The sequence below is a fragment of the Bombus pyrosoma genome, linkage group LG16 (assembly GCF_014825855.1).
Source record: "Bombus pyrosoma isolate SC7728 linkage group LG16, ASM1482585v1, whole genome shotgun sequence".
In the NCBI taxonomy this organism is placed as follows: domain Eukaryota; kingdom Metazoa; phylum Arthropoda; class Insecta; order Hymenoptera; family Apidae; genus Bombus; species Bombus pyrosoma.
Window position 1 is genome coordinate 4,781,054 of NC_057785.1, and position 23,964 is coordinate 4,805,017.

Genomic DNA, 23,964 nt, shown 5'->3' on the forward strand with positions numbered 1-23,964 from the left:
TATCCATAAGTAGTTGGACACTTGGTGGGTATTTTTGTTGTATTTTCAAAATTATGATTAGATTGCGAGTATATTTAAATAGAAAATTTAAGTAGAAAATTAATTTAACTATTAAGTATTATAACAGATATTATACTTTCTATATGTTAAATATATATTTTTTCACACCATATGCATTCTATGCATTTTTGCACTTTCAAATTACCCATAAATGCATAAAAATTCACACTCTGGTTATGGGTGGTAGTGTATCTTTTAATAAAAAGACTTTACTAAGAAGTTACTTAATTCATAGAATATAGGGGAAATGTGTCAATTAGAGCGACCTGACTGGCAACAAGTTATGACATATGTGACCAGTATTTACAAGCATTTCGAAACCTAATTTTCGGTTCAGTGTCTCCTGTCATCAAGACGGTTCCTCCTCTCATTGAGAATTCACCGTTGGACCGAGAACGAATCAAGAACAAGATCATCTAGTCATCTAAAAAACAAATTTTCTATAGGGATAAAAATCTTTCCAAGAACTTTTTTCTTTTTTGGATTTCCAAGGATCGCTGGATTATAGCACTGCCTACGCCTAATGCCTGTGTATGATCGCGAGAGTGTGGATTTCAATGGGACATATAAATCTGACACCAAATGGAATTGCTTTTTACTATGAGACTGAATGTTTTTAATATACATGCATATATTATATATATATGTTAAGAACCGGAGACAAAGAAATAGAGGCAGGGATTTATAAAGAAAAACAGGAAGTAACTAGAGAGAGAAGTGCTTCTGTAAAAGAGAGAAAAAGATGAATATAGAAAAATGCAAGCTTTATCGAGTCTTCTTATGCGTGAATATGTATCATATATATGTTTCAGTGCCTCCATTGCAAAGCCAATACATTAATTCCATTATATGCAAGAGGGTTTTTTCTACCTATCGTAAGTCTTGCATTTTTTTGTAACTGACACAAGTGTCGAGATAAATATTTCCGTTCCTCTCATACTGTGAGTATTTTTCTACTTGTATTATTTTTCGAGAAACTTTTGTAAAGTTTTAAGAACGAATGTACAGAACGAAGCGCCTTAATTTAAAAAAGAGAAAACCTAATTTATTGTATTAGTCACGTTTTTTAGTATATATATATATATTATAATATTATACGAAAGCCGAGCAGCAAATTTATTAGAGAGGCGAGAAAGCATCGTTTAAGTTCTACTTTTTGAGTATAGTAAAGAACGAACGAAAATATTCGTGAAGATTAAGTTCTCTGTGATACAGCGAAATAGCCCCGAAACAGAGATAGAAACGTTATCGTTATTGCTCTTATTATTATTATCATTATTATTATTACTATCATTATTACTACTACTACTACTACTACTGCTGCTGCTACTGCTACTATTATTACTATTAATACTATTGCTACTATTAATATCATCCTCATCGTCATTGTTGTATCATTGTAGACAATATGCTGTCTGACATAAAACAATAAACTTGCCTAATGACTATTTAAAAATTGGGAGTTATTATATCTCATTGTATAACAGGAAGTTGGTAATTGCACAAATTAAGAAAAAAGTCTTTTTAATAAATCGATGATATTTACAAGTTTCGTGTATAGTATTTACAAGTTTCGCGTCAGAAGAAATTAGTTTTCAGTCGTTTGTTGTTTCATACTGGTGTACATAATCGGCTCCCTACTACAACGTTATTTCTATTTTATGTTTAATTTGTCCGGACCTTTATCACGATTCACTTACGTCCATTTTGTCCTGATCTTTTTCTCCGGAATAATACTCATTATTTGGTTCAACTATCTTATCAGTATCCTGTGTATTTTGCCTGGAGTCAGGATCAGGTTCTGGTTGCCTTTCTTCCTCTGGAGGCAACGCATCGCATGGAACATCCTGCATTTGGACGCTTGGAGAGTGTTGAATCATTTTCAAATTATCGTAAACGTGTCTCGTAATAGCCTCCAAATACTGTTTACTATTTGCATTGTCTTGTCTGGTTACAACATCAGGATGCAATGTAAAGTCTGGTGCGAAGTACTCCAGGTATTCTGTGTAAGGTAATTCATTACTGATTTGTTCATCGACGAGCAAAGAAGTTTCGTAGGTCCAGCAACGCGCGACATTACGCAACGTATATCCTCCTCCTCCAACAGTAAGCAATGGCACATTTAGGTCTCTCACGAATTTCACACATTCTCCGTGACCTTTTGTGCTCAAACTGAAACAGCCAAGACGATCATTTGCGAGCGAATCTGCTCCACATTGTAGAACTATAGCAGTTGGTTGGAAGAACTCCATTACATGAGATATAACAGGCTTAAATACTTGAACATAAGATGTATCATCAATGCCCTCTTTCAAGGGTACATTAACAGAATAATATCGTCCACTTTCTGCTCCGATTTCATACATATCTCCAGTACCAGGAAAGAAATAGTTTCCATACTTGTGGAAAGATACCGTCATCACTCTATCCGTAAGATAAAATGCTTCTTGTACTCCATCCCCATGGTGGACATCTATATCTATATAAAGTACTCTAGCATGGTATTTCAACAATTCTAAGATTGCTATTACGATATCATTAATGTAACAGAAACCAGAAGCTTCAAATTTCTTTGCATGGTGCAGCCCTCCACTCCAATTAATAGCGATGTCACAGCAATTATTATTCAGTTTTGTAGCACCTTCTAGAGAAGCACCCGTGTACATGGAGCAGAAATCAAATAATCCTTCAAAAACAGGACAGTCATCACCTACATTAAAGTGACTTAGATATTTGGTGTATCCTTGCAAGTTTTGTGGAGTCACTCTTTGTAAAAATTCAACATACTCGTCTGAATGAAAGCGACACATATCATGGGTGCTTGCACGATATGGACGATAGATCTGCATCTTCTTGTGCAAACCATAATTTAGTACCAAACTGTGGATTACAGCAAGTCTGTGAGGCTTCATTGGATGTCCGGGACCATAATGGAAATTTCCTACGTCTGGATTGTAGAAGTATGATACCTTTTTGTTGTAACTCATTTTGAGGTTAGTTCTTTGGGATAGGTTATCAAAATATACGAGTATATACTTATATAATATAAAGAAATATTTTTCCTTCGTCAAACTATATTTACAACATCGTTATGAATGACGAAATAATTAAAATTCTTCAATATTTTTTGTATATATAATAATTAGCGCTTATTTTTAAAATGTCAGAATGTAACGCTATGAGAATCAAATATCACCCAAGTATTTTTTCAGTCAAAAGATCCATCGACTAGAGTAGAACACGAAGAATTTCACGTTCAACTTCCATTGAACAATAAGCCACAAATAAACAGACAAAATTAAAAATTATAATATTAGCACTTGTAACGTATGCACAAATATAGCCAATTTTTACGCATCGCTCTGACAATCTTTTTACTGCTATTTACAAGCATTTGAATTCTAACTAATTTCCCCTAGATTTTGATCACGTGGTTTTATTTACCTTCACCAAATGCTAATTCATTAGACGTGATGATATTTAAAAAACCACAACAAACACATACTTTTGTAATACCTTTTCCATCCTTTTAAAATATACTACTTCGTATAACACTTACAGTAAAACGAATATTATTGGAATTTATCAATGTTTATCCCCAAAAAATTTGTATTATTATTTTATTATTACTTATTGTTAGTTATTTATTTTTTCTGTGATACTCGTAATTTTAAGTTCAGTTAAGCTAAGTACTTTTATAAATATATCTTAAAAAATGTAATGCAGGCAGAAAATTATTTTATTTACTAAATATTATAGAGTACTGTATTTGGATATTTTATAATTTTTGCATTTCACATGCATTTTATGCATTGTGACAAATTACTATTTCTTATAAGTTGTCAAAAATCCGCAGTGTAATAGTGATAACCTAAAATATAATAAAGAATGTACATACATACTTATATACATTATTATACATTTTTTTTTATTAGGATGAAAAATCGATACTCTTGCAGAGAATTAAGTGGCATACTTTTCAAATTTGATCACCTGTGAATCGAAATTTCATTGTAATGTACAATGACTAGACCGCTGATGTTTGTGCATTTTTGGGAAATTTAAAATTTCAAAAATTTACAAAATGCATATAATACATAAAAGTATCTAAAGTAGAATAGTCATTTTAATATTTAATAGATGAAACAGATTTCTATTTAGAATCTATTTTTTTAGTCATGTTCATAGAAATGTAATACTCTATAAACATTCACACCCTAATAATGACAATTTACAAGTTGATTCTAAAGACGATGGATAAATAGGCCAATTTCCATTAATTTTCAGTATGTTTTGAAGTGGATGCTGTGTCAAATTGATTTGATAGGCCGCAGCCATTCTTGTTTTCGGTACGTTGGCGGTTGGCAACGACGCTTCCAACGTATTCCAAGGGATGAATCGAATACTGCAGGTTTTTTTATTATTTATTCACAGAGTGTTAATTAACATTTAAAAAGTAGTCGTTTCTATGCGTTAGAAACCGTAATTGACTGGCCAAGTAATAACAGTTTAGAAAGTATGCGGCCGGATTCACGTAGCGTTTCGTTCACGTTTCACCGGGAAGTTCTGAATGTTAAAAATTCACCGGAGATCACGAAAAAACTGAGACGACGCCTTCAGGATCGTTTCGAGAAGGAAAAGCCCGGAGATTCTTGTAAGGAGAAAATGTCAAAAGATAAGCAAACAGGTGACCGTAGCTGGAACAATTTAAGTCTTGGAAATATGTCAGCGGATTCCAGACGTGCTCTGCGAAACGGAGCCGAAAAGTTATCAAAAACTATATCTTCTGTACGTACAACTTTTGGAACTATTTCACAGGTGAGATAAATTCTCAAGAAAAAACTAAGTTATAGATGTTCGTGCATATTTATGTTTTGACAAATATATATATAAAACAATGGAACTTAAATATAGGAATGTTTAATCTCTCTGTCTACTGCAATAAATACTTTATTTTAGATATTTTGTATGGTTTTGTATATTATGTTCATTGTATATATTTTATATTTTAATTGTCTGTGAAATTTATTTTTGTTAAATGAACACTAATAATATAATCAGGGAAAATGTCCAAAAAGTCAAAGTAAAATTCATTATCATTACTTCTGATTTCACACCATAGTTCATATCATGATTTTCTTTTTGGCATTTTAAAGTATTCCTTATTAAATATCTTCAAAGCTTATTAGCTCACTATGATATACAATCAGAATGATTTGTTGCTTTGATGTTTGAGAGTAAACACGCAAATGCAAACTACTCATAATGCAGAAACGTTCACAGTATAATAATACTCAAATAAAAGAATAGCAATATTATATTCAATAACAATATGATTGAATTCTCTAAATCAATATTACTTTATTTATTATATAGAAGTTTAAGAGTTCCACACGTAGACGTCAAAGACTGGAGGAGCAACAATCTCCAAATAGCATTTGTAAAATGCAAACTCCCCAGACTCGTTCTCGCCAGCTCCTTGGTAGAACACCAACAAAGCTTTATAGTCCTTTTGGCATAGAATCTCCAAGACATGCGTGGAACAAAGAGAACAATGAAACACCGGTGCATACTCCTCCAGGAATGAATACACGATATATCCAATGTAGGCCATTCCGTTTCACCAGAGCTAAAGGATTCTCTATGTTGAGATAAAATCTCTTTCTTTAGTTATTCTTTTCTTAAATGTTACTTGAATGATCTCTTTAATTCCCAGCAATGCATTCAGGATTATGTGCCTTGTGCAACGTACAATTGAATTATTTATTCAACTTCAATTAAGCTAGTGATCTACTTTGACATATTTGTATCTCTCTAACATGTTATCTATAATATCAAACTGCTTTACATGTACATGTAATGTATAATCTATTTATACTTTTTTATACATATTTATATTGATAATTATTATTATTACAATATCGAATAAAGAAGAAGCATAAGGAACTCTTTAAGTCAAACGTATTAAGCAATTAATCTAAACAAGATATTTAACTTTTCAGTTATAAGATTTTAAGAAATGATCGAAGTTAGCGCTCCAGAGGGAACTTAACCTTTACGCGATCAACTACTGTTCACCGATATTCTTCATACAACTCGTCACATCTAATTAATTTGTATTTAATTTCTCATCTGTTTCAAATAAAACAAGACGATTAGGAACTAAGAGATCTAATTTCTACGAAACATCAATATCTACAAGAAACTTAAGTAATCTAACCTCTACGATCAACTGCTATCAATCTTCCTACGATTCGTTACATTTAATTGTGTATTTAATTTCTCATCTGTTTCAAACAAAACATGACATGGATAAGGAGATTGTAATCGTATGTTTTCCATATTCTTTATTCGTACTTTGTTTGTCGTTTATTACGAAGCGTCGCAGGTGGTAGTAACCTGAACGATTTCAACTCACTAGCGAGCGAAATCATCTGTGCAACGAATTTGCAGAAAAAATTTTCCATGGAGTGTTAGAATCGTATCTTCGAAGCTGATTAAAAAATTCGAAGCAATCTCGGAGCGGGAACCACGGTATATTTCATTATAGTTAGTGCGCACGTGCATGTTGGTAGCGCAGTCGTGAAAAAAGGAAATTTCTATAAAATGCGCCAGTGCATCCGAAAAGCATCGTGAATGCGACACGACCGATACGCGAAAATGAAAAATCGCCCGCTACGACAGAAGATACTCTAACACTTAGTGTTATGTTTCGCGTACACTCGGGATGGCCACACACGAACAAAACGAACGTATGCAAGGCAGTATGAATCCCCAAGCGGGGTAAGTTTCCTATTTAAACTTGATTTTCTTAGTTGAAAACATTTTACGTTGACAAAAAGATCGAAAAAATTGCTTGCTAACAATCTATTGCGTTTTATTAGTCGTGGAATCTATATCGAGGTTAGAAATTGTGGTCGTTGTATTTTTAATACATAAAACTGTTGTTTACATATCTTAACATTATATTTTTATATCTTTTGAAAGCTTAGATGATATTTATTGTATTGCTATTTCTACTTTTGTTTGGTGTATGATAATTTGGATGAAATATCGAATTTTAGATAAACCGAAGGAACGATCGTGTTAAGTTTCCCGGAAGTAGGCTCGTGGTGGTAGTGTATAATAGCGCAATGCAGTGGCTTGAGAACTTAAGAGAGACTGGATTTTTAGAATTTTTAGAATACCTACGTATATAACGAATTATCGATATCTAAAATTATTATTAATAGACTGTGGACTTTTACGCACTATTATATTTTTATGAACATAACTAAGAAAACATAATTTAAATAGAAAGTTGTTTTATCTACTAACAATAAATATTATAATAATTACCCTACTTTAGATATTTTACATAATTTTGCAGAGTGTATGGATTCTCCAGACATTTGCACCCTTAAATTTCCTCTAAATGCATAAACAGCTACTAATAATTTGACCGAAGATTTTTATGCATTTATGCAAAATTTTAAGATATGAAAATGCAGAGAATTTTCCTACGTAATATGGAAAATATCTATATAGAATATCCAAAGTAAACTGTTTTCTATATCTTCTCTTATACTTGATAGATAAAACAATTTTCTACCAAGGTTCTAGCTTTTTAAATTACTTTCTCTAAAATACGTATTTGCATAAAAATTTGCAATTTAGTTATTAGATACGTTATGTACTTATTTTGAGCAGTGTTATCGCCTTTTTCCCTTTTCTTATATGTAATATACGTATAAATAGGACAAGTATAATGCAGATAAATCCACGGATTAAAAGAGTAACCTCGTTTCCTGAAACAAAATAGGGTGTAAAAGAAAAATGACGGTTGTGCGACCCAAACAAGAACAAAGTATGTCGGTTCTGGTTTCGTAAAATCTTGCTGCGATAGGATTGTACAAGCTTTTTCAATATCACGTGAAACTCAAGCTACATAGTAAAGTCGCGCGTTAAATTTGTGATGTTCGCAGTTCCTTATTGGGAGGCATTGCCAAGGTATGTTTAACAAAAATGTGTTTGCAAATTTAGTTACACATCCACAATATATAATAATAGTGTTCAAAGAATTAAATTTTCTGTCGTTCGCGTAGAAGTGGTAATTTTATTTATAAAATCGTGGCTATAATTCTTTTTAACAATTTTCTGTATTAAATGATTATAATGAACATTAAGAACAGAATAATTTTGAAAACTAGTAGTCATAGATTTATTCTATTTAAAAATCGACGTCGAAAGAATAAAATAATGAGAGAAATTGGCATAGGCCCTGGATTCGTGTAAACATGCGCCAGAAATTTAGGCGGGATGTCCCGCTCCATGCGCATCCCCATTGTACTGGGCGTTTCATTTGTTGGGGAGTTAATATATGTACCTAGTAATACATATACATACATACTTGTAAAATTTCGATAATAACATTAGATCATATGTGCAAAACGGCCCTGTACAGAGAAAACCTTACAATTTTTTGTGAAAAGATTCTTGATCAAACATAACATATATTTGATATTTATGTAAATTATGTTTTGTATTTTTAACTAGAACTTCTAACTTGTGACCTTACTAATATTATTAGTTAATTGAGCTCTTGCACCATATCTCATACTATGTATGTACTTGCAAAATTTCGTTCGTAATATTAATTCAATCGTACAAAACAGACCCCTACAATGTAAATATATAATCACCGTAAAAAAGTTGTTAATCAAGCATATATAATATTATTGAATATTTATATAATAATATTTTTTACTTCTAACTACAACTTCTAATTTTTAAATTTACTAATATTATTAGTACTAACAGAGAGGTATTTCCATTCTGGTACTAATAATTATAACGTGTACATAGTGTATTATAATATAATTATAATTACTATATTGAATGTAATTATATAATATATAAATAATATTAGTCGGCAAATTACTGTGCTAGAAAAGTCTTATTAATAATATTAGGTACAGATTTGAAATGTACCAACGAATTGAAACACTCTGTAAGTTTGTTCGGAGTGAGAATAACGTAGTGGGGTAGCGTGCCGCGAGAGGGTGCCGCGCGAGGCAGGTCAGGGCTGGGGCTCAGTACGTTTGCGTACGCCGTGTCGTTCGCATCGTGTTACGTTCCTCCGCGATTCTTCGCTCGCTAACTACTCCATTTCTCTATGTATCGAGTCCTTCTCTGTGACATCAACTGAACCACACTAAAGACCATCGACATATGATAATCAAGTGTGTGCATTATTCGTGATGGTGCAACGATTCGCTTACATAATTGTTGGCGTGCATTAAGCCAGAGAGTTGCATATACGCGCGTGACACGAGTGAGAGTGCGTGCACTGCTCCTTTTCGCTGATCTTCTCCCACTATACACGTCAGTTTCTTTCTTCACATCTTCTTCTCGCTTCGGTATGTATATCTTATTTCCACACTCCCATATAACCACTCATTAAACTAAGGTTTATATCTTCAGGTCCGTCTGTCCTTCTCCGTCGCCTGCTCTGGTGCCCTCTTTTCCTCTCACTCCCTCCATATTCTGACAGCTTGGTCGATTCACGAATCTGCCGGGCCTTTTCCCCGGGCTTCTTCAAAATAAGGCCAAAGGGTTACTTTCTCTCACTCAACTCCTAATTCTGATTTCCTTCTCTTTTTTTCCCTCCATTATTTTTCTTTCTCCATCTCTTTCTAGCGTTGACTCAGCCGTTACATTACCTCGAGAGAATTCATCACCGAGTCGCTAATGAATGACAACGAAATGAAGAAACGTGTTCTCAAGTCGCTAATAAAAATCGAGCACGAGCGCGTAAATAATAAACAAAACCAGACACAAGCGATCGAATACGCGGAAGTTCTCGTCAACGAAGCGTGCTCTCCTCCCCCTTTTTTTTCACAATTCGATGAACGTGCTTATGAGTAGAGAAACATTGCTACATTGAAAAATAGATACCCTCGTTCTAGGACACCTTCACGGGTACTCATTGTTAAAATCGTATTAAAATGGAGCTAATTTTTTAGTCAGTTTGTCCATTCATATACACATTTATCAGCTCTGTTACATTTTCATGTAAAAAGGTTATGATACATAAGCATTTTATATAGGAGTACACTAGTATTTGCATTATATCTGGAAATTGAACTATTATATGTTACTTTGGTAGCTGTTTGTTAGCTAAGTGATATCTTTCTGTTTAGTTTCACAATTGACATGCTACGTTATTGGTTTGATTTATGTTGGTTTCATTCATGGCTACTCTTGCTGGTTCCGTTTTGTCCTTACTTGCCTTTGTTTGTTTGTTTCTGACACACAGGTCTGGCATCATATACATATATGTATATATGCAGATTTATTTTCTATTTATTTTCAATTGCTTAAAGAAAATGAGAGCATTCAAAAGCGCAGACAGAGCAACGATCATGGCATTGCACGGGGAAAACGTAGTAATGATTTTGTTTATATTTTTTGTATTTGCTGACCCCATCAACGATTATGCTGGGACGTATCAGGTGGAGTACGCAGCAGTCAGAGCCGCAGAACTCACAGCCAGCAACAACAGATCAACAAGAACCACAGAATCAAACGGAGAGTCAGAAAATAGAACAAGAATTTACCAAAATGACAGATCAACGAGAACAACAATCCCAGCCACAACAGCAGCAGCAGCAACAACAACAACAAACCAAAGGCAATGAAGAACCAAGAACGAATTTGATCATCAATTATCTTCCACAGAGTATGACAGAGAAAGATCTTTATAGTTTGTTTGTAACTATCGGACCTGTGGAATCTTGTCGCGTTATGAAAGATTATAAAGTAGGTTCATTATATGAAACTATAATCAGTTTATATATTTTTACAAGAATCTACATTTATCATTTTATTTTATAGACAGGATATAGTTATGGTTTTGGCTTTGTTAATTACGCGAAAGCAGAAGATGCAGCCACTGCTATAAGTACTTTAAATGGACTCCAAGTCCAGAATAAAAGGCTAAAAGTGTCTTTTGCACGGCCATCTGGTGAGGAGATCAAAGAAACTAATCTTTATGTAACAAATTTGCCAAGGTATATTATGATATTTAATATAAATTTATCTATTAGTAGATAAAAATTGGAACGTATAGTAATGATATTACATCATGTTTGTTTCAGAAATATAACTGAAAGTCAGATCGATGATATATTTAGCAAATACGGAAATATCGTGCAAAAGAACATTTTAAAAGATAAGCTCACTGGATTACCAAGGGGTGTAGCATTTGTGAGGTATGTTTCTTTCACTCTTGTAGCATCCCATTCTCAAAATCATCTAGTATTATCAAGTAGTCTTGCGAAAATGTATTACAAAGAGACAATTCCATTTAGCATTAAAAGGCAAATTGTCATGCTAATGAAAAATATAAGCTCATAATCCTTGGCGCATTGCCATTCTTGTCATAATTAGTAACATAACATCCTAAGTTGCTAACAAACTATGATGGAAGTATTCATAGAAATGTATTCTCTATGTATTTGGTTGATCAATTACATTTTTATTGTTTTCATTCTATACACCACGTGCTTAGAAAATTGGAGCAATTATTAATTGACAGATACAGCTGTTGATACATAGTAGACAAAAACTGCCTAGTCATTATGCAATTCGTATCCGCGCGTGTTGGATACCTGTATTTATTTTCCGAGATCTTTGGTGCCAAATTATTTTTGTACCGTTCCTCTGCCGTTTGTTTCACTTGCATAATTTCGATTTACCGACCACTGACCTAGTTAGCCATCGTGAATTGTGCATGCAACTAGATTTCTGGTTTGTTGTAGGAAAATAGTCTGGGAAGTGTGTCAAGCATCTGGAAATAGAATCGAAACTAGTTTGACAAATTTCTTAATTTTGGCAGATTTAAGGACTCGTTAACTCGTGTTCTATATAGCACGCTCTAGATAGTTCTTTCAATCTCAACCTCATACGTTATTACATAGATCTGGCAGGGGTTACTCGCGTCCATTGCCAAGTAAACCTTTTTGGTTGATTTTTAATTTTTGTTTCTGGTTACTGTGCCCCTATAGATTCGACAAGCGGGAAGAAGCACAAGAAGCAATCGCACGACTACACGGTACGATACCAGAAGGTGGATCAGAGCCACTTAGCGTAAAAATCGCGGAGGAACACGGAAAACAGAAAGCGGCATACTACGCTGGATGGCAGGCTGGTTACAACCAGAGTCGAGGTAAGTAGTTCCGATTTTCTTGATAGACAATTAGTCTTGCCCGAGTTTCTTTCGTTCTCAACCTGACAGTAGAAATTACTTCCTTGAAGAACAGATTGTAAAAATACAAATTTCATAAAGAACATTATGTATTATAAATCTCAATTTGTGAATAATTATGATATTTGATTTTTACTGACAGGTCAGATCTGCATTTTGGCTTTCTATGAATCTTACTAAAATCGCAGTAAACCATTGTTTTGTTATCGGCATATTGTTGAACCGTAGAAGCACTAAGATTTTGAAAGATCATTTTTCCATAGAACACATCTCTATTTATTCCTGTCTCTATCGTTTTCTCTCTCTATTTCCTTAGTTCTTGATTTTTTCAAATTGTCGTGTTAGTTTTCTCCGTTTCTTTTCTTTTTCTTGCGATGATACGCGCGTAATTGCGAGAACAGAGGGTAATGGTCATTGTAACAAATTTTGTAACGTAGTTGCAAGGTGTACAAAATTTCTATGTTTATCTGAAACACGTTGTCCAGGATGCGAATGATCTCTTCCAATTTGAAATTTTTCTTCGAAAGAGCGTTCGCATCATTGACGGCGTGTAAATGTGAGATCATGTCTAACATTTGAATTGTTTGCCAGATATGGCTGCATCTAAATCAATGTACAGCGAAGATTGAAAATGCTGTTTGCGTTCTAATGCGCGCAACGAATAATGCAGCAGATTCTCTGCGAATGTGTGGAGACACGTTTCTTGTCGCGCCTGTTTTGTTTCTCTGTGTTCTTTCTGTTTTTGTTACAAGTTTTTTTTGACTTTGTGCGCATGAAATTGTTTCACGTGAAATTGAAAAATAAGAAAAGAAAGAAAAAGAAAAAAAAAGTAAGAAACATAGAAGATCTCTTCTGACAGTGGTGTTCAGTTGATGAAAGAATGAAAAATCTCCTTGCAGACGGACCCAAAAGACAGTATTAATGAAACAGACAAGAATGCAAACATGTAGTGTCGCTGTGATAGAAATGTTTTTGTGTGTGATGATCTTTAGTGGACAAAAAGCAAGAAATGAAAAGAAAAAAAAAGACCGAAATATGTCGTATCCTGCTAGAATCAGTGGCAGCTTGTGATTATTGAAAGAAAAAAGAGAAACACTCGCTAAGTTGTATTCTGCACACAAGGCTGGTTTTTTAGAAGTTTGTTTTTTTTGGACATTGCCTGGTCAACGAAATTGTAACTCTGTTTTTCTAGTTGCCGATGCTGCTGTTACTATGTTGATTTTGCCTCATCGTTTCTCAAATTTGTTCAAACCATGCTGTGGAGCATCATCCTAGTTCTATACATTTTTGTGTCAGCAAATTATTGTATAATTATGTACGTCTTTAAGCTGTTTTTTGTACTTTCTTTTGGTAAGACATACCGTTTCGTATTACATATACATATATGTTTTGTTACTTATTTAAGACTTTGGAAATACATTTTCTGTTTAAGAAGATATTTGTTGCTTCCTCTTATGATCCTTCAATGATGAACGTGCGTGCGAAATACTTGTTTTTTTTTCTTTTTATGTCTTTCTAATTATAATTAATTAGGGCTTAGGGTTTTTTTAAAACACAAGGAAATATGTATGTTCAAAGGAAATATGTACGTTCTGAGTAGGATTCTTCGTAACACGATGTTTTGCGATTTGCTTATACACTGCTCAAAATAAGAATATTTTTGAAATAATATAAGAGAACTACATAAATTAATTCATCAAAAGAATATTATGTTCCCTGTACAAAAGAATTTGGAGCAATGTATAAAGCACGCAGCTCTCCTGACATATAAGTTGTTGTATGCCTGCGAGTAATTATTATTTAATGAGCGTCGTTGCTAATCTATGGTTAGTTCTGGACAGATTGCATTTGCAGAAACGTGTGGCTTTGACAGAAAACTTGCTCAGTGCATGGCTGTGTCCTCTTTCAAGCGATTATCATATACAGTAGTGGACAGATGTATTTAGATAAATAGTTTCCTCTTCATATCTGACATTCCATCATATTTAAAGGTCTAAGTCTAATTTACTAGGTGGATAATACGCAAATTAAACGGACATAAAGAATTTTTAGGCTTACAAGTGTTGCATTGTCCACCTATTTTAATGAAACTATTTGTCCAACTGCATTTGTCTTCAAGTGTTTCGTATAACTCTTTAACATGAATCATTTTCATTTCTATGCTCGCCAATCCACAAAGGAGAACGTCTGTACCCAACCAGGAATAAATACCAGCGTTATGCGCATTACCTTTATTAAAAGAAGAACGCAATTTCTTGTTTGGTACTCGTTGTTACCCTTGCAGTTATGATACTATGAATTCCTATTGGTGTAATGAGATTGGCATGATTAAGTGCGCTTAATACCAAGCACAATTGTTACTACCGTTAATTGTAACTGCAGAAAACAGATTCTTAGACAGGAGGAACAAACTGTTGCTTTCTGATTCAATATTTTAGGATTAATTCTCTTTTTCTATGTGAATCCTAGCTTTGTTCGACTTTGCTTTTGTATTATAATAACAAGATGTAAAGTTCCTCAGGCTTAAGCCTGATCTTAACACAAAGCACAACTGTTTGTAATTCAATAAACAACCACACAATTTGCTCAACGAATGTAAACGAGTACTTTGTAATCTATCAGGCAACAAGTCTGTGGTTCGAAGACTCTCCTCTAATAAAGAGGAGCTTTACGATACAGTTTTACTGCTAGCAGAGTTTGATTTAACACTTTGACACAAAATATAGAAGACACTCATTAATTAATCTTACATTGTATCAAAGATAACTGCTCAGAAAGTTAATTACTGTGTTAACAATGGATAATAGTGTCCAATATTTTGATGGTCAATGTGTTAAACAAGAAAAAAGAGGACGTTTCTGGGTTTTACTTAGATAGAACTATTAAGTAGTGCCCAGTTTAACAGCTCTGAATAGCTAGACGAGTCCTTCCTTGCAAAGGTTGCACAATTTTTACGACTGTCCGTTAATCGATACTTTGTTCATCGTGTTCACTGATATTTCTCAGTGGACTGTATAGATAGTAAAGTATGTATATTCATTCATCCTGTAAGACGAATCCCGACTATCTATTCTCATTAGATAAATTATACCTCGTCTTGTAAAACTAATGGATGAAATTTGCCGATGAAAATTGTCTTTCTAAAGATAATTCGAACAGTAGACAAGCGAATAGGCTTGAGAAGAAGCATTGTATTTGGTGATATGTCGTTGCTGAAGCAACAATATTGAACGAAAGGAAAAATGGCAATCGTCCTTTCGAATTGATCGCCATTTTTCCATGTTATAAAGTTAAACGATCTTCGCTGTTACTAACTTTCGTCCTTTTAATGCTAAATACATAAATATAAATATATATTATATATATATATATGAATCGGTCGAGAAAAAATGGTGAATTTCGAATTAGCTAAAATATATGAGAAACACACGTATCTCCTACGACCCTGACAATCGTTCCTTTTTTTAGTCGACTTTTCGCGACTGTTCGAAGTATAATTATGACGTGGACGCTTTCGATATATGGTCCGTATTGACGTTATAAAATAATAGGTCTCCCTTGGTAGGAGGTACGATTCATCTTGCTCCTATATTAATAACACGTTCAAGTGCATGATCAAGAACGGGAGTGCATGATCTTCTTTCGCTTGAATAAATTGTTTCTTTATTTACACAAGATTCAAATTTATTTATATAAAATTATATATGTTATACAAAATTGAAATTGTAATAATAATATGGATAATTAACATAAATAAAGATGATTAGTATTGAATAGTCCGTAAAGAAATGATTAGAATGGTTGGCTTCTCAGTAAGTAGAGTTCAGTTCCTGCAGATTAATAAGACATTTTTCAATCAATTTTTTCAATTACTATTATTCAGATGTAATGTACCTAATAAACATAAGATATAATTTGACTAGTGAGAATGAATTTAATTAATTTAAAATGAGTTAATAAATATCTGGAAAAAGGTCGAAAAATGAAAATAATAATCAAAAGAAGGACAGACTTCATATATAGGATTATGCATTCCCGATTGACGAAAAATTTGGGATTTAGAAAATAGAAACTCTTTAGGAATTTAATATTGCGAATGCGCCGGTATTTGAGCCCTTTGCACACAATTACGTCTGTTGTAAAATTCCTATCGCTGCGAAATTCGAATTAAAGAACAAGTAAAAGACAGACGGATCGGTCGCTGCGATAGGGCTGAAAAAATAGGAATGGTAAAAAAAATGGGAAGTTGGGATAATTTAACACCGAGAATTTAATTAGTACTTAAGTTAGTCGGGTTAATGAGTAAGATTTTCAAATATTCCTTTAGAATATATTCATGTTATGAAATGATCTCACGTTGTTCTTTCCAAAAAAAGAAAAAAAGAAAGAAGAAGAAACCGAAAGAAAAAGATTTGAGACAAATAAAAATCAAAATGGAGATTATTTCAGAAAGATCTAAAAATTCCCTAGGAACTCTGGTAATAATAATAAAATTTGAAAAGTAGAAACGATTGTTCCCATTGTTGCAATAATATTGAATGAGAGCAATAAAAATGATTACGTTTATAGATGAAAGAACGACGCGAGTGTTCAGTGTAAATAAATCGAAATTCTAATTTTTAACTTAACATGTTAAGTAGTAAATTGTAAGGTCTAACGGATCGAAGATTGTGCGAAAATGGTTATAATCCCGAAGTCTAGTAGTGCTAACGATGGCTGTGATATGGAATAAGGAAATAACTAACGAGAGAATGAATAAAAAAAAAAGAAAGAAGTGGAGTATCCGGGATATACAACGGATAAAAACTTACTTCTCTTTTCCTCGCTCTCTTGCTTTTTCTCTTCTCTCTCATTCTCTTCTTCTTGAGTCGAAAAATCACCAGAAAAATTCATCATCCAATTCCTATATTAAAAACTTCAAAAATTTATTCAGAACACGTGATAATATTCCTCTAGAAACATTGTAATATGTGGAATTTGAAGTAAAAATTGGGAAAAAATGTCGTAAGAATTTATCATTTATCTAGAAAGATTTTTACAGAGTAACTTGAGAGCGATGAAATTGGAGGGGACAGAGAATTATGTCTCGGTTGAAAATGCCTGCGACATTCCCAATAATATATTCATCATCGTATTTTTCTTTTTCTTCTACCGAAATATTAAAAAAAAAGGAGAGAAAATCGAAAAAACACGGTTATGCGATCAACGTTTTACTGTAATTAATTGATCTCACTTTACCGAAAATTAGATTCGATTCTAGCGTTTAAAATGATCGACATATTTGCAAGATGCAGAGTGAACCGGAAGTGGCGCTATCATCTGCAAAATAACGCCCCCCCTCCCAACTACTTAGAACTGATCGTAATTACCAAGCACAATTTTTCTCTTGTAGTTTATTGTTTTAAGCGGAGAAGATATTTGTAACATAACCTAATTAAGCGTATCTTTTCGATTTCCAGTTCACTCTGCGCACCTGTAAAGAGACACACGCATACATGATACACACACAGGACACGTTACATTGATATAGTAGAGAACTACAACTATGTACGTGGTATATGGGTAGATTAAACGACAATTGTTGTACGAACATTTCCATTTAAGAAAACGTGTGTTCAACGCACGAAATACGTACGTCGAGTCGTATCGAGAAACTGGCCTAACAACATACTTATGGCTTTTGTGCTGATGATATCCCACTTATCCAATATAGTTGGTTCCGATATATCATCATTAGACTGCGGATTTTTATTCACTTATGGAAGATTTGAAGATTCAAACATGCACACCATGCATATAATATGCAAAAGTATTGGGTTACCTCGTAAGTAACACAGTTTTACTGACAATTAAGTTTAAAAGAATGAAAGTTGTTACTACTGAAGTTTTATAAAACTGGGATAAAAAGCTTTAGAAAAAGATAAAGAATTGTAAGAAATAAAATCATACTGGTTAACTATACTGGTCAATTGCAATCATGCAATGTTTTATTTTCATATAGTAGGTTTAATATATAGAATATTCGTATTTAAACGCTAATTAAGCAGTACAGTATTCATTATAATATTTAGTACACATTTGAAACAAATTTCTATTTAGGTACCATTTCTTTAGTTATGTTCATAAAAATCCGCAGTCTAATCATCATTATTACCCCACTCAACAGAGAGGATGCTTGAATTGCTTGAAAAAGAATGAACGAACGGGAATCATAGTCATCATCAGGACAAAACATGACAAGTTTGCTCGAGATTTTTTCAGACACGCCCCCCGCATAAGTATCTCATACCTTTCTTATTCCTTGTTGCTACACGGGTCTACGTGATTCTGTAGTCGCTCGTTAAATTTGATTAAAATGATTAGAAACGAACAATCAGCATCTGTCCACTTTATTCTATACACCATCTACCTGTTTATGTATATTCTCGCCGGTTTCCTTTAGAACTATTCCATTCTTAACCTGGAAATTAAAAGAAGAATTTTCATTTCTAAGAAAATTATTGATGATACTGATTAGTAAAATGTTTTCAGGTGCTGGAGGCGGCCTGGGAGGTGGAGGAAGGGGCAGAGGAATTGGTGGACCGCCAGGAATGGGCATGGGTATCAGTGGAGGTGGGCCAGGAATGTTAGGAAGAGCGGGAGGTGGTTTCGGGCCGCGTGGCGGGCCACACAGCAGCTTCCTCGGTGGAAGTGGCGGCCCTGGCGCCATGAGGATGGAGAAGATACACCCACATCGCTTCAATCCTATCGGCATGGGGGGCGGCTACGTGCAGTCCCACTTCTGGTGACCTAGCGTCGTCGACGACCTGGCTCGCAAGACAGCACCGGCTATGTACCTTTCTTCGTCCGACCGGAGACCAAGCAGCGACGACCGTTGTCGTTCGTAACTCTGCCGAATAAGCATACGTTACCCTCGAGCGATCGTGAAATCAAGGAGACACCATGAAGACGCAACCAGGATCGATAAAAGGCTGCTCCGATTAAACAGTATAGAGACAAAAAGACACACAGGGTACAAGTTGAGCAGCCTAGCGTCCTTGTACTACGACTTCCCTCGTGTGTCTCCAATGACGTTCAGCTCGAGATGCTTGAGGACTGACTGATCAAGGATGTGTAAATTATTACGCATAGTATTTAATGTTTCTACGTGCCTGTACCAAAGCTCAGAACACCTAGTATTGTACATCCGGCGATGGGTGTTCAGTCGTTAGACTTTGTTAAAAGAACGTCTCTCGAGGTCTTGCATATCGCCGAAGATGTTGTCTTGAACGCTTCGAAACTGTGTGTCCATTCGAAGCCCTCCAAATAACGTAAATAAGTAACGTAATATAATCATGAGTGTTTAACGAGGTTAAAGATCGTAATTGTTGCATTGTTTCGCCATCAATTTCTGCTAATTATTTTGTTTCGAGGTATTCAAGAGTCGCTAGAAGGAATAGCGCGAACATTTCGGAACGGTATATATCAGAAAGAACGTTTGATGACGATAGGAGGAGAGTATGATGCTGGACCCATCGCTATTACTACGTCGCTTTTTATCGTTAATATCTTGTCCCTTTTTTCCGTATCTAGCTTTAATATCTTCGTTCCATTGTGCGTTTAAATTAATGGCGTTCATTACCGCCGATAAAAGAATGATCCTCGAATGTTTTATTGCGTTAAGGTACAAAGGGAAAGGTAAAAAGATGAAAGAAAGAACAAACAGGAAAAAGAACGCTAACAAAGTTACGCTGTGCTAAATTAGCTCTGTTATCGCGCCTCTGAGATCGTTGATAGACGAATTCTCGTGAGATTCTATCTTTCTTGCAATCGAAACACGAACGCGATGCGAACAACCCTTTTATCCTGACTAACATTTAAGGAGATTGTTGTGAGGTATACTGCAGGCTAAAATCCAAGATGTTTTCAATAACGGACAGCAAACTGAACTGGTACTCGATACTTTGAAACTGTTCATATCAACTGTTTCAATTGCAGATAGTCTTGCAATGATTGTTTCAATTAAGTTCTACCTAATCTTACATCTTGTACCCGAGTCCTGTAAACATATATTTTAATGAATAGACTGCGAATATTCATGCATTTATGGAAAATTTATAAGTGTAAAGATATACATAATAGGCAAAAATATATAAAATGTCAAGAGTAGTATTCAAATGATATTTGAGCAAAACAAATTACTGTGTAGAATCCATTTCATAAAAATTGGCATAAATATTCGTAGTCTATTAATGAATTCTTACCTTGCTTAACACTTAATCAATCGCACGCGCCACAGCGAGCTATATGTTTCTCACCGTAATGGACAAGTCAACCTATACACTGTCTACCGTGCATTTTTCCAAGTGACGCGGACTATTATTCACTACTTGAAAAACAAAGAAGTCTAAAAATTATTTAAGTGGTCAATTATATCTCGCGGTAATGATTTTGTTTAACGATTTCACATATTATTTATATAAAACATCAAATTAAGAGTATATATTGAAAGTATAAAAAAGTATAGGTAAAATTAAAAACATTAAAGACAACTAAAGATAAATAACACGATTTGAACGTGAAATTAAAAATTCATAATATATCTTAATATTTTTTTATAGTGTGGTATCATTCGATTATAACTTTATCTAGTCATAACTGATAGTGTAACTTTTTAATTAATTTTAACACCACTAAATTGGTGTATCTTATTATATACTGTACTTTATAAAAGCAGAAAAAGTGGCGCAATTAATTCGGAACAATTCCAGGTAAACAATAACTGGTCATAACAAAAAGAAAAAAGAAAACGCGTTGTTAAGGTCAAAATGGAAGATCTCCCCGTTCGGTTATGCAGCGATGTACTTTAAAGTGGAGAGATCACCCTATTCGATTGGCTAAGTGTTAAGCTAGCAAACATAGATGATCAAGTACCTGTTGATTATTTTGCTGTAATCTTAATCAAGTACCTGCCATTAAACTGAATCTTTGCAAGTTTGTTAACAAGTCAGATAATTCTTGTATTTTTGGCCAGCAGAGTGCCTCTTATTGTAGTTCAAATCGAATAAGGATATACGATACTCGTGAAACAGTGTTTCTCTTAGCTTTGATCAGCTTCACGATCGCTCGAGTGCTATGAAAGCCAGCAAGAGACTGGTTAAACCAGAAGCCTCCTTTTTCCTTGATAGTTGAACGTTTTAATACTTTTAAATGGGGAGGAAACGGGAGGCACGTTGAGGGCAGAAGCTAAGAGTTCTACGTGTTGTTGTACATTTCCTTTTTAATGGTTCTAACTCTTGAAACTTTATCGAAAGTTTAACGTTAAGAAAAAGAGTTTTTATCGGAGTCAGCGTATAAGGAAACTGTGTTTCCTGTGCTCCGAATGGCATTGGACCACGGTGGTTGCGAAATAACTTTGTTGAACGAAGTCTTTTAGTTTCATTTTCCTCCTAGAACTCCGGCAAAATATTGAAAAACAGCTTAGCTTATTTTTGTATGATTAAGAATATGATCCGTAGATCGTCATTCGTATACTTAAAAAGTTCCAAAAAAAAAAAAAAGACACGAAGAAAGAAAATGCAAAGCACCACCGTTGTCCACAGTATCGCCGCAAATTGTACATAACTTGTAATTGAAAATACGTCATTATCACGGCACGTCGTAGACAAAAATGAGACTGACTTTTTATAGGTGACAAATTTTACGCGAACAATTTTAAAAATTGAAATTGCCTTATTATTATCATCGCAAAATAATCGCTAAATCTTTTTTTTTTCTTCTACGTTCTTATTTTTCATTTCTTCTTCTTCCTCTTTGTTTTATTCTTTTTTTTTTCTTTTAAATTAATCGCAGCGAAGAAACGGAGCTAATTCGTTTATAGTTGCAACTGCATTCACCGCGGGCATAACAGACATTGCACTTTATATTATTCGATGACGAACATGTAATCTCTTTTTAAAAAAAGAAAAAAATTGCTATCACGTTACATAGGAAATTGTTCTACTTTACCGACGGAGTCATTAGAATTTCCGTAACACGATGATCGCTAATGTCATTTTGTTAACAACATTCATACGATCACATACTCTCTTTCTCTCTCAGTCTTTTTCTCTCTCTCTCTCTTTAATTCGTAGTTATATAAGAACTAATTATTTAAGACGAAATAAAATGTCTGTGAAAAAAGAAATATGGAGAGCTCTGCTGGTTGTGTGTTTGTTGATAGAGGACGAGAAAAAAAAACCGTTAGCAGATTGTTCAGAATGCATGATTATTTATTGTGGTCGCACTAAAGCCACGACTTACCACTTTTTTTCTCGTTTTTCTTTTTTTTTTTATTTCTACACCCGTGTACAAAGAACAATGAAAAAAAAGTTCAGTAATTGTTAACGACGTGAATGAAGAGAAAAAAAATGTTCACTGATGCGATTCACTGAGTACGGTGTTGCCCTTCAAAAGGCAGCTTGCGTTTGTAAAGCAGCAAAGTGCCCGATGACGAGCCGCAACGTAGCCAGTTTAGGATCATTTCCACAATTCCAGAACACTCCTTGTGACAATACTGTAAGTAAATGCAAATTATTCCCCATTCAATGTCCAATTGTCACTGTTCAAATTCAAGATTCAGACTTAAACACTTTTACATGCTATGTAGAATTGATTTTTGTCACATCATATACAGTAACACTGAGATTTTGGAAGAAGGATCAGAAACAAAAATCAGCTTGGTCCATGATGTACATTCTAGGGAGATTGTCTTTTGACTGAGTGTTCTTGTGATTCAAGCAGGAACTTTATAACTGTTCAACTTGTACACCCACAGGATGCTGCGGTTTAGAGATTAGCCCAGCTACTTGCAAAGAGGAAACAGGAAGGGGCGGATAGCTGCACAAGATATCACCTTTGGTAGATTTATAGCTAAGCACAACAAAAGACATGGATATTTCCTTCTTCATAAATTCCAGGCTGAAATAAATAAAATGTACAATTTTCTGCAATTTTTCCTACGAGTCTCCTGTCATCAGATATTGGATGAAATTATATTTGGAAGTTTGATATGTATGTTAAGCCTATAAAATGGCATAAATTATAGATAACATTCTCTAATTTAAACCTGAATCTAAATATTTCAAAATAAATATTAAATGAACACTCTTAAAACAATATCTGCAATATAAATCAATTGTTTTTTCAACTTTTTTCAATAATCCTAGTACCATAATTAGTACCAATTAATATCCAGATATTTAATTCACTGAAAACACATTACAGAAACCATTAAGGAACCTGGGTTAATAACCTGAAGCAACCTGAACCTGCAGGCCTCCTAAGAAACAAATTATCCAATCCGTTCTGGATCTTCTTCGCAACCCTACTAATCAAGAGCTAGGTCAATCTAAATTGAAGAGGACCTCCTCGACAACTTTTTTTCCTATATGAAAACGTCAACTAGATGAACATCGTTCGTCTAGGATCGATATAAAATGTTGATCAAAGTGATTTGAAGAATAAGCCCTAGCATGGTAAGCGTCCTTTGACACGTGCAACATTTAAGGGTCAACTCAGAGTCAGTGGTCTCTTGACACGATTACAGAGAATTTTTCTAGTTTGTTAGCCATGATTACCTTCATCCCTTGACCTGAACGGGTGTTTTCCCTCCCCTCGTTTTTCTGCTTGCCTCTTTT

The 23,964-nt window shown here is 34.2% G+C and overlaps 4 protein-coding genes across 34 annotated transcripts in view; 3 read left to right on the plus strand and 1 right to left on the minus strand.

The window, feature by feature from the left end:
- The window catches only part of LOC122576296 (cytospin-A-like), a 30,779-nt gene extending 29,263 nt beyond the window's left edge, over nucleotides 1–1,516 (plus strand). For all 12 annotated transcript variants that reach the window (XM_043746379.1, XM_043746378.1, XM_043746380.1 and 9 more), the window contains one exon: nucleotides 296–1,516. In XM_043746379.1, coding sequence (XP_043602314.1) covers nucleotides 296–385 — 90 coding nt within the window. In that variant the 3' untranslated portion in view covers nucleotides 386–1,516. The remainder of the gene's footprint in view (nucleotides 1–295) is intronic.
- A 51-nt stretch (nucleotides 1,517–1,567) lies between these two features.
- LOC122576300 (histone deacetylase 3) lies at nucleotides 1,568–3,428 on the minus strand. Of its 3 annotated transcripts, XM_043746399.1 has the most exons (3): nucleotides 3,097–3,427; nucleotides 2,848–3,007; nucleotides 1,568–2,770 (listed from the first exon to the last, which is right to left on the minus strand). In XM_043746399.1, exons 2-3 carry the CDS (start codon nucleotides 2,924–2,926, stop codon nucleotides 1,746–1,748), a joined length of 1,104 nt encoding a protein of 367 aa, XP_043602334.1. In that variant the 5' UTR covers nucleotides 2,927–3,007; nucleotides 3,097–3,427; the 3' UTR covers nucleotides 1,568–1,745. The 3 variants fall into 3 exon arrangements, with proteins under 3 accessions (XP_043602334.1, XP_043602333.1, XP_043602332.1); XM_043746398.1 differs by having other exon boundaries at nucleotides 1,568–3,007; nucleotides 3,097–3,428; XM_043746397.1 differs by having other exon boundaries at nucleotides 1,568–3,428.
- A 326-nt stretch (nucleotides 3,429–3,754) lies between these two features.
- Nucleotides 3,755–6,222, plus strand: LOC122576305. Of its 8 annotated transcripts, none has more exons than XM_043746417.1 (4): nucleotides 3,755–4,252; nucleotides 4,348–4,471; nucleotides 4,538–4,878; nucleotides 5,437–6,222. In XM_043746417.1, exons 2-4 carry the CDS (start codon nucleotides 4,363–4,365, stop codon nucleotides 5,713–5,715), a joined length of 729 nt encoding a protein of 242 aa, XP_043602352.1. In that variant the 5' UTR covers nucleotides 3,755–4,252; nucleotides 4,348–4,362; the 3' UTR covers nucleotides 5,716–6,222. The 8 variants fall into 8 exon arrangements, with proteins under 8 accessions (XP_043602352.1, XP_043602351.1, XP_043602353.1 ...); XM_043746416.1 differs by having other exon boundaries at nucleotides 3,755–4,163; nucleotides 4,237–4,471; XM_043746418.1 differs by having other exon boundaries at nucleotides 3,755–4,163.
- Nucleotides 6,223–6,645: 423 nt separating this feature from the next.
- On the plus strand, nucleotides 6,646–23,443 carry LOC122576301 (sex-lethal homolog). Of its 11 annotated transcripts, none has more exons than XR_006319693.1 (7): nucleotides 6,646–6,843; nucleotides 10,554–10,860; nucleotides 10,936–11,111; nucleotides 11,199–11,312; nucleotides 12,108–12,268; nucleotides 17,767–18,131; nucleotides 18,839–18,975. XR_006319693.1 is itself a non-coding variant. In XM_043746404.1 (7 exons), the coding sequence occupies exons 3-7, from the start codon at nucleotides 10,663–10,665 to the stop codon at nucleotides 19,093–19,095; spliced, it is 906 nt and encodes a 301-aa protein (XP_043602339.1). In that variant the 5' UTR covers nucleotides 9,071–9,458; nucleotides 9,523–10,020; nucleotides 10,554–10,662; the 3' UTR covers nucleotides 19,096–22,706. The 11 variants fall into 11 exon arrangements, 9 of the variants coding, with proteins under 9 accessions (XP_043602335.1, XP_043602342.1, XP_043602344.1 ...); XR_006319694.1 differs by having other exon boundaries at nucleotides 17,767–17,854; nucleotides 18,839–18,974; XM_043746404.1 differs by lacking the exons at nucleotides 6,646–6,843; nucleotides 17,767–18,131 and adding exons at nucleotides 9,071–9,458; nucleotides 9,523–10,020 and having other exon boundaries at nucleotides 18,839–22,706.
- The last annotated feature ends 521 nt before the right edge of the window (nucleotides 23,444–23,964 follow it).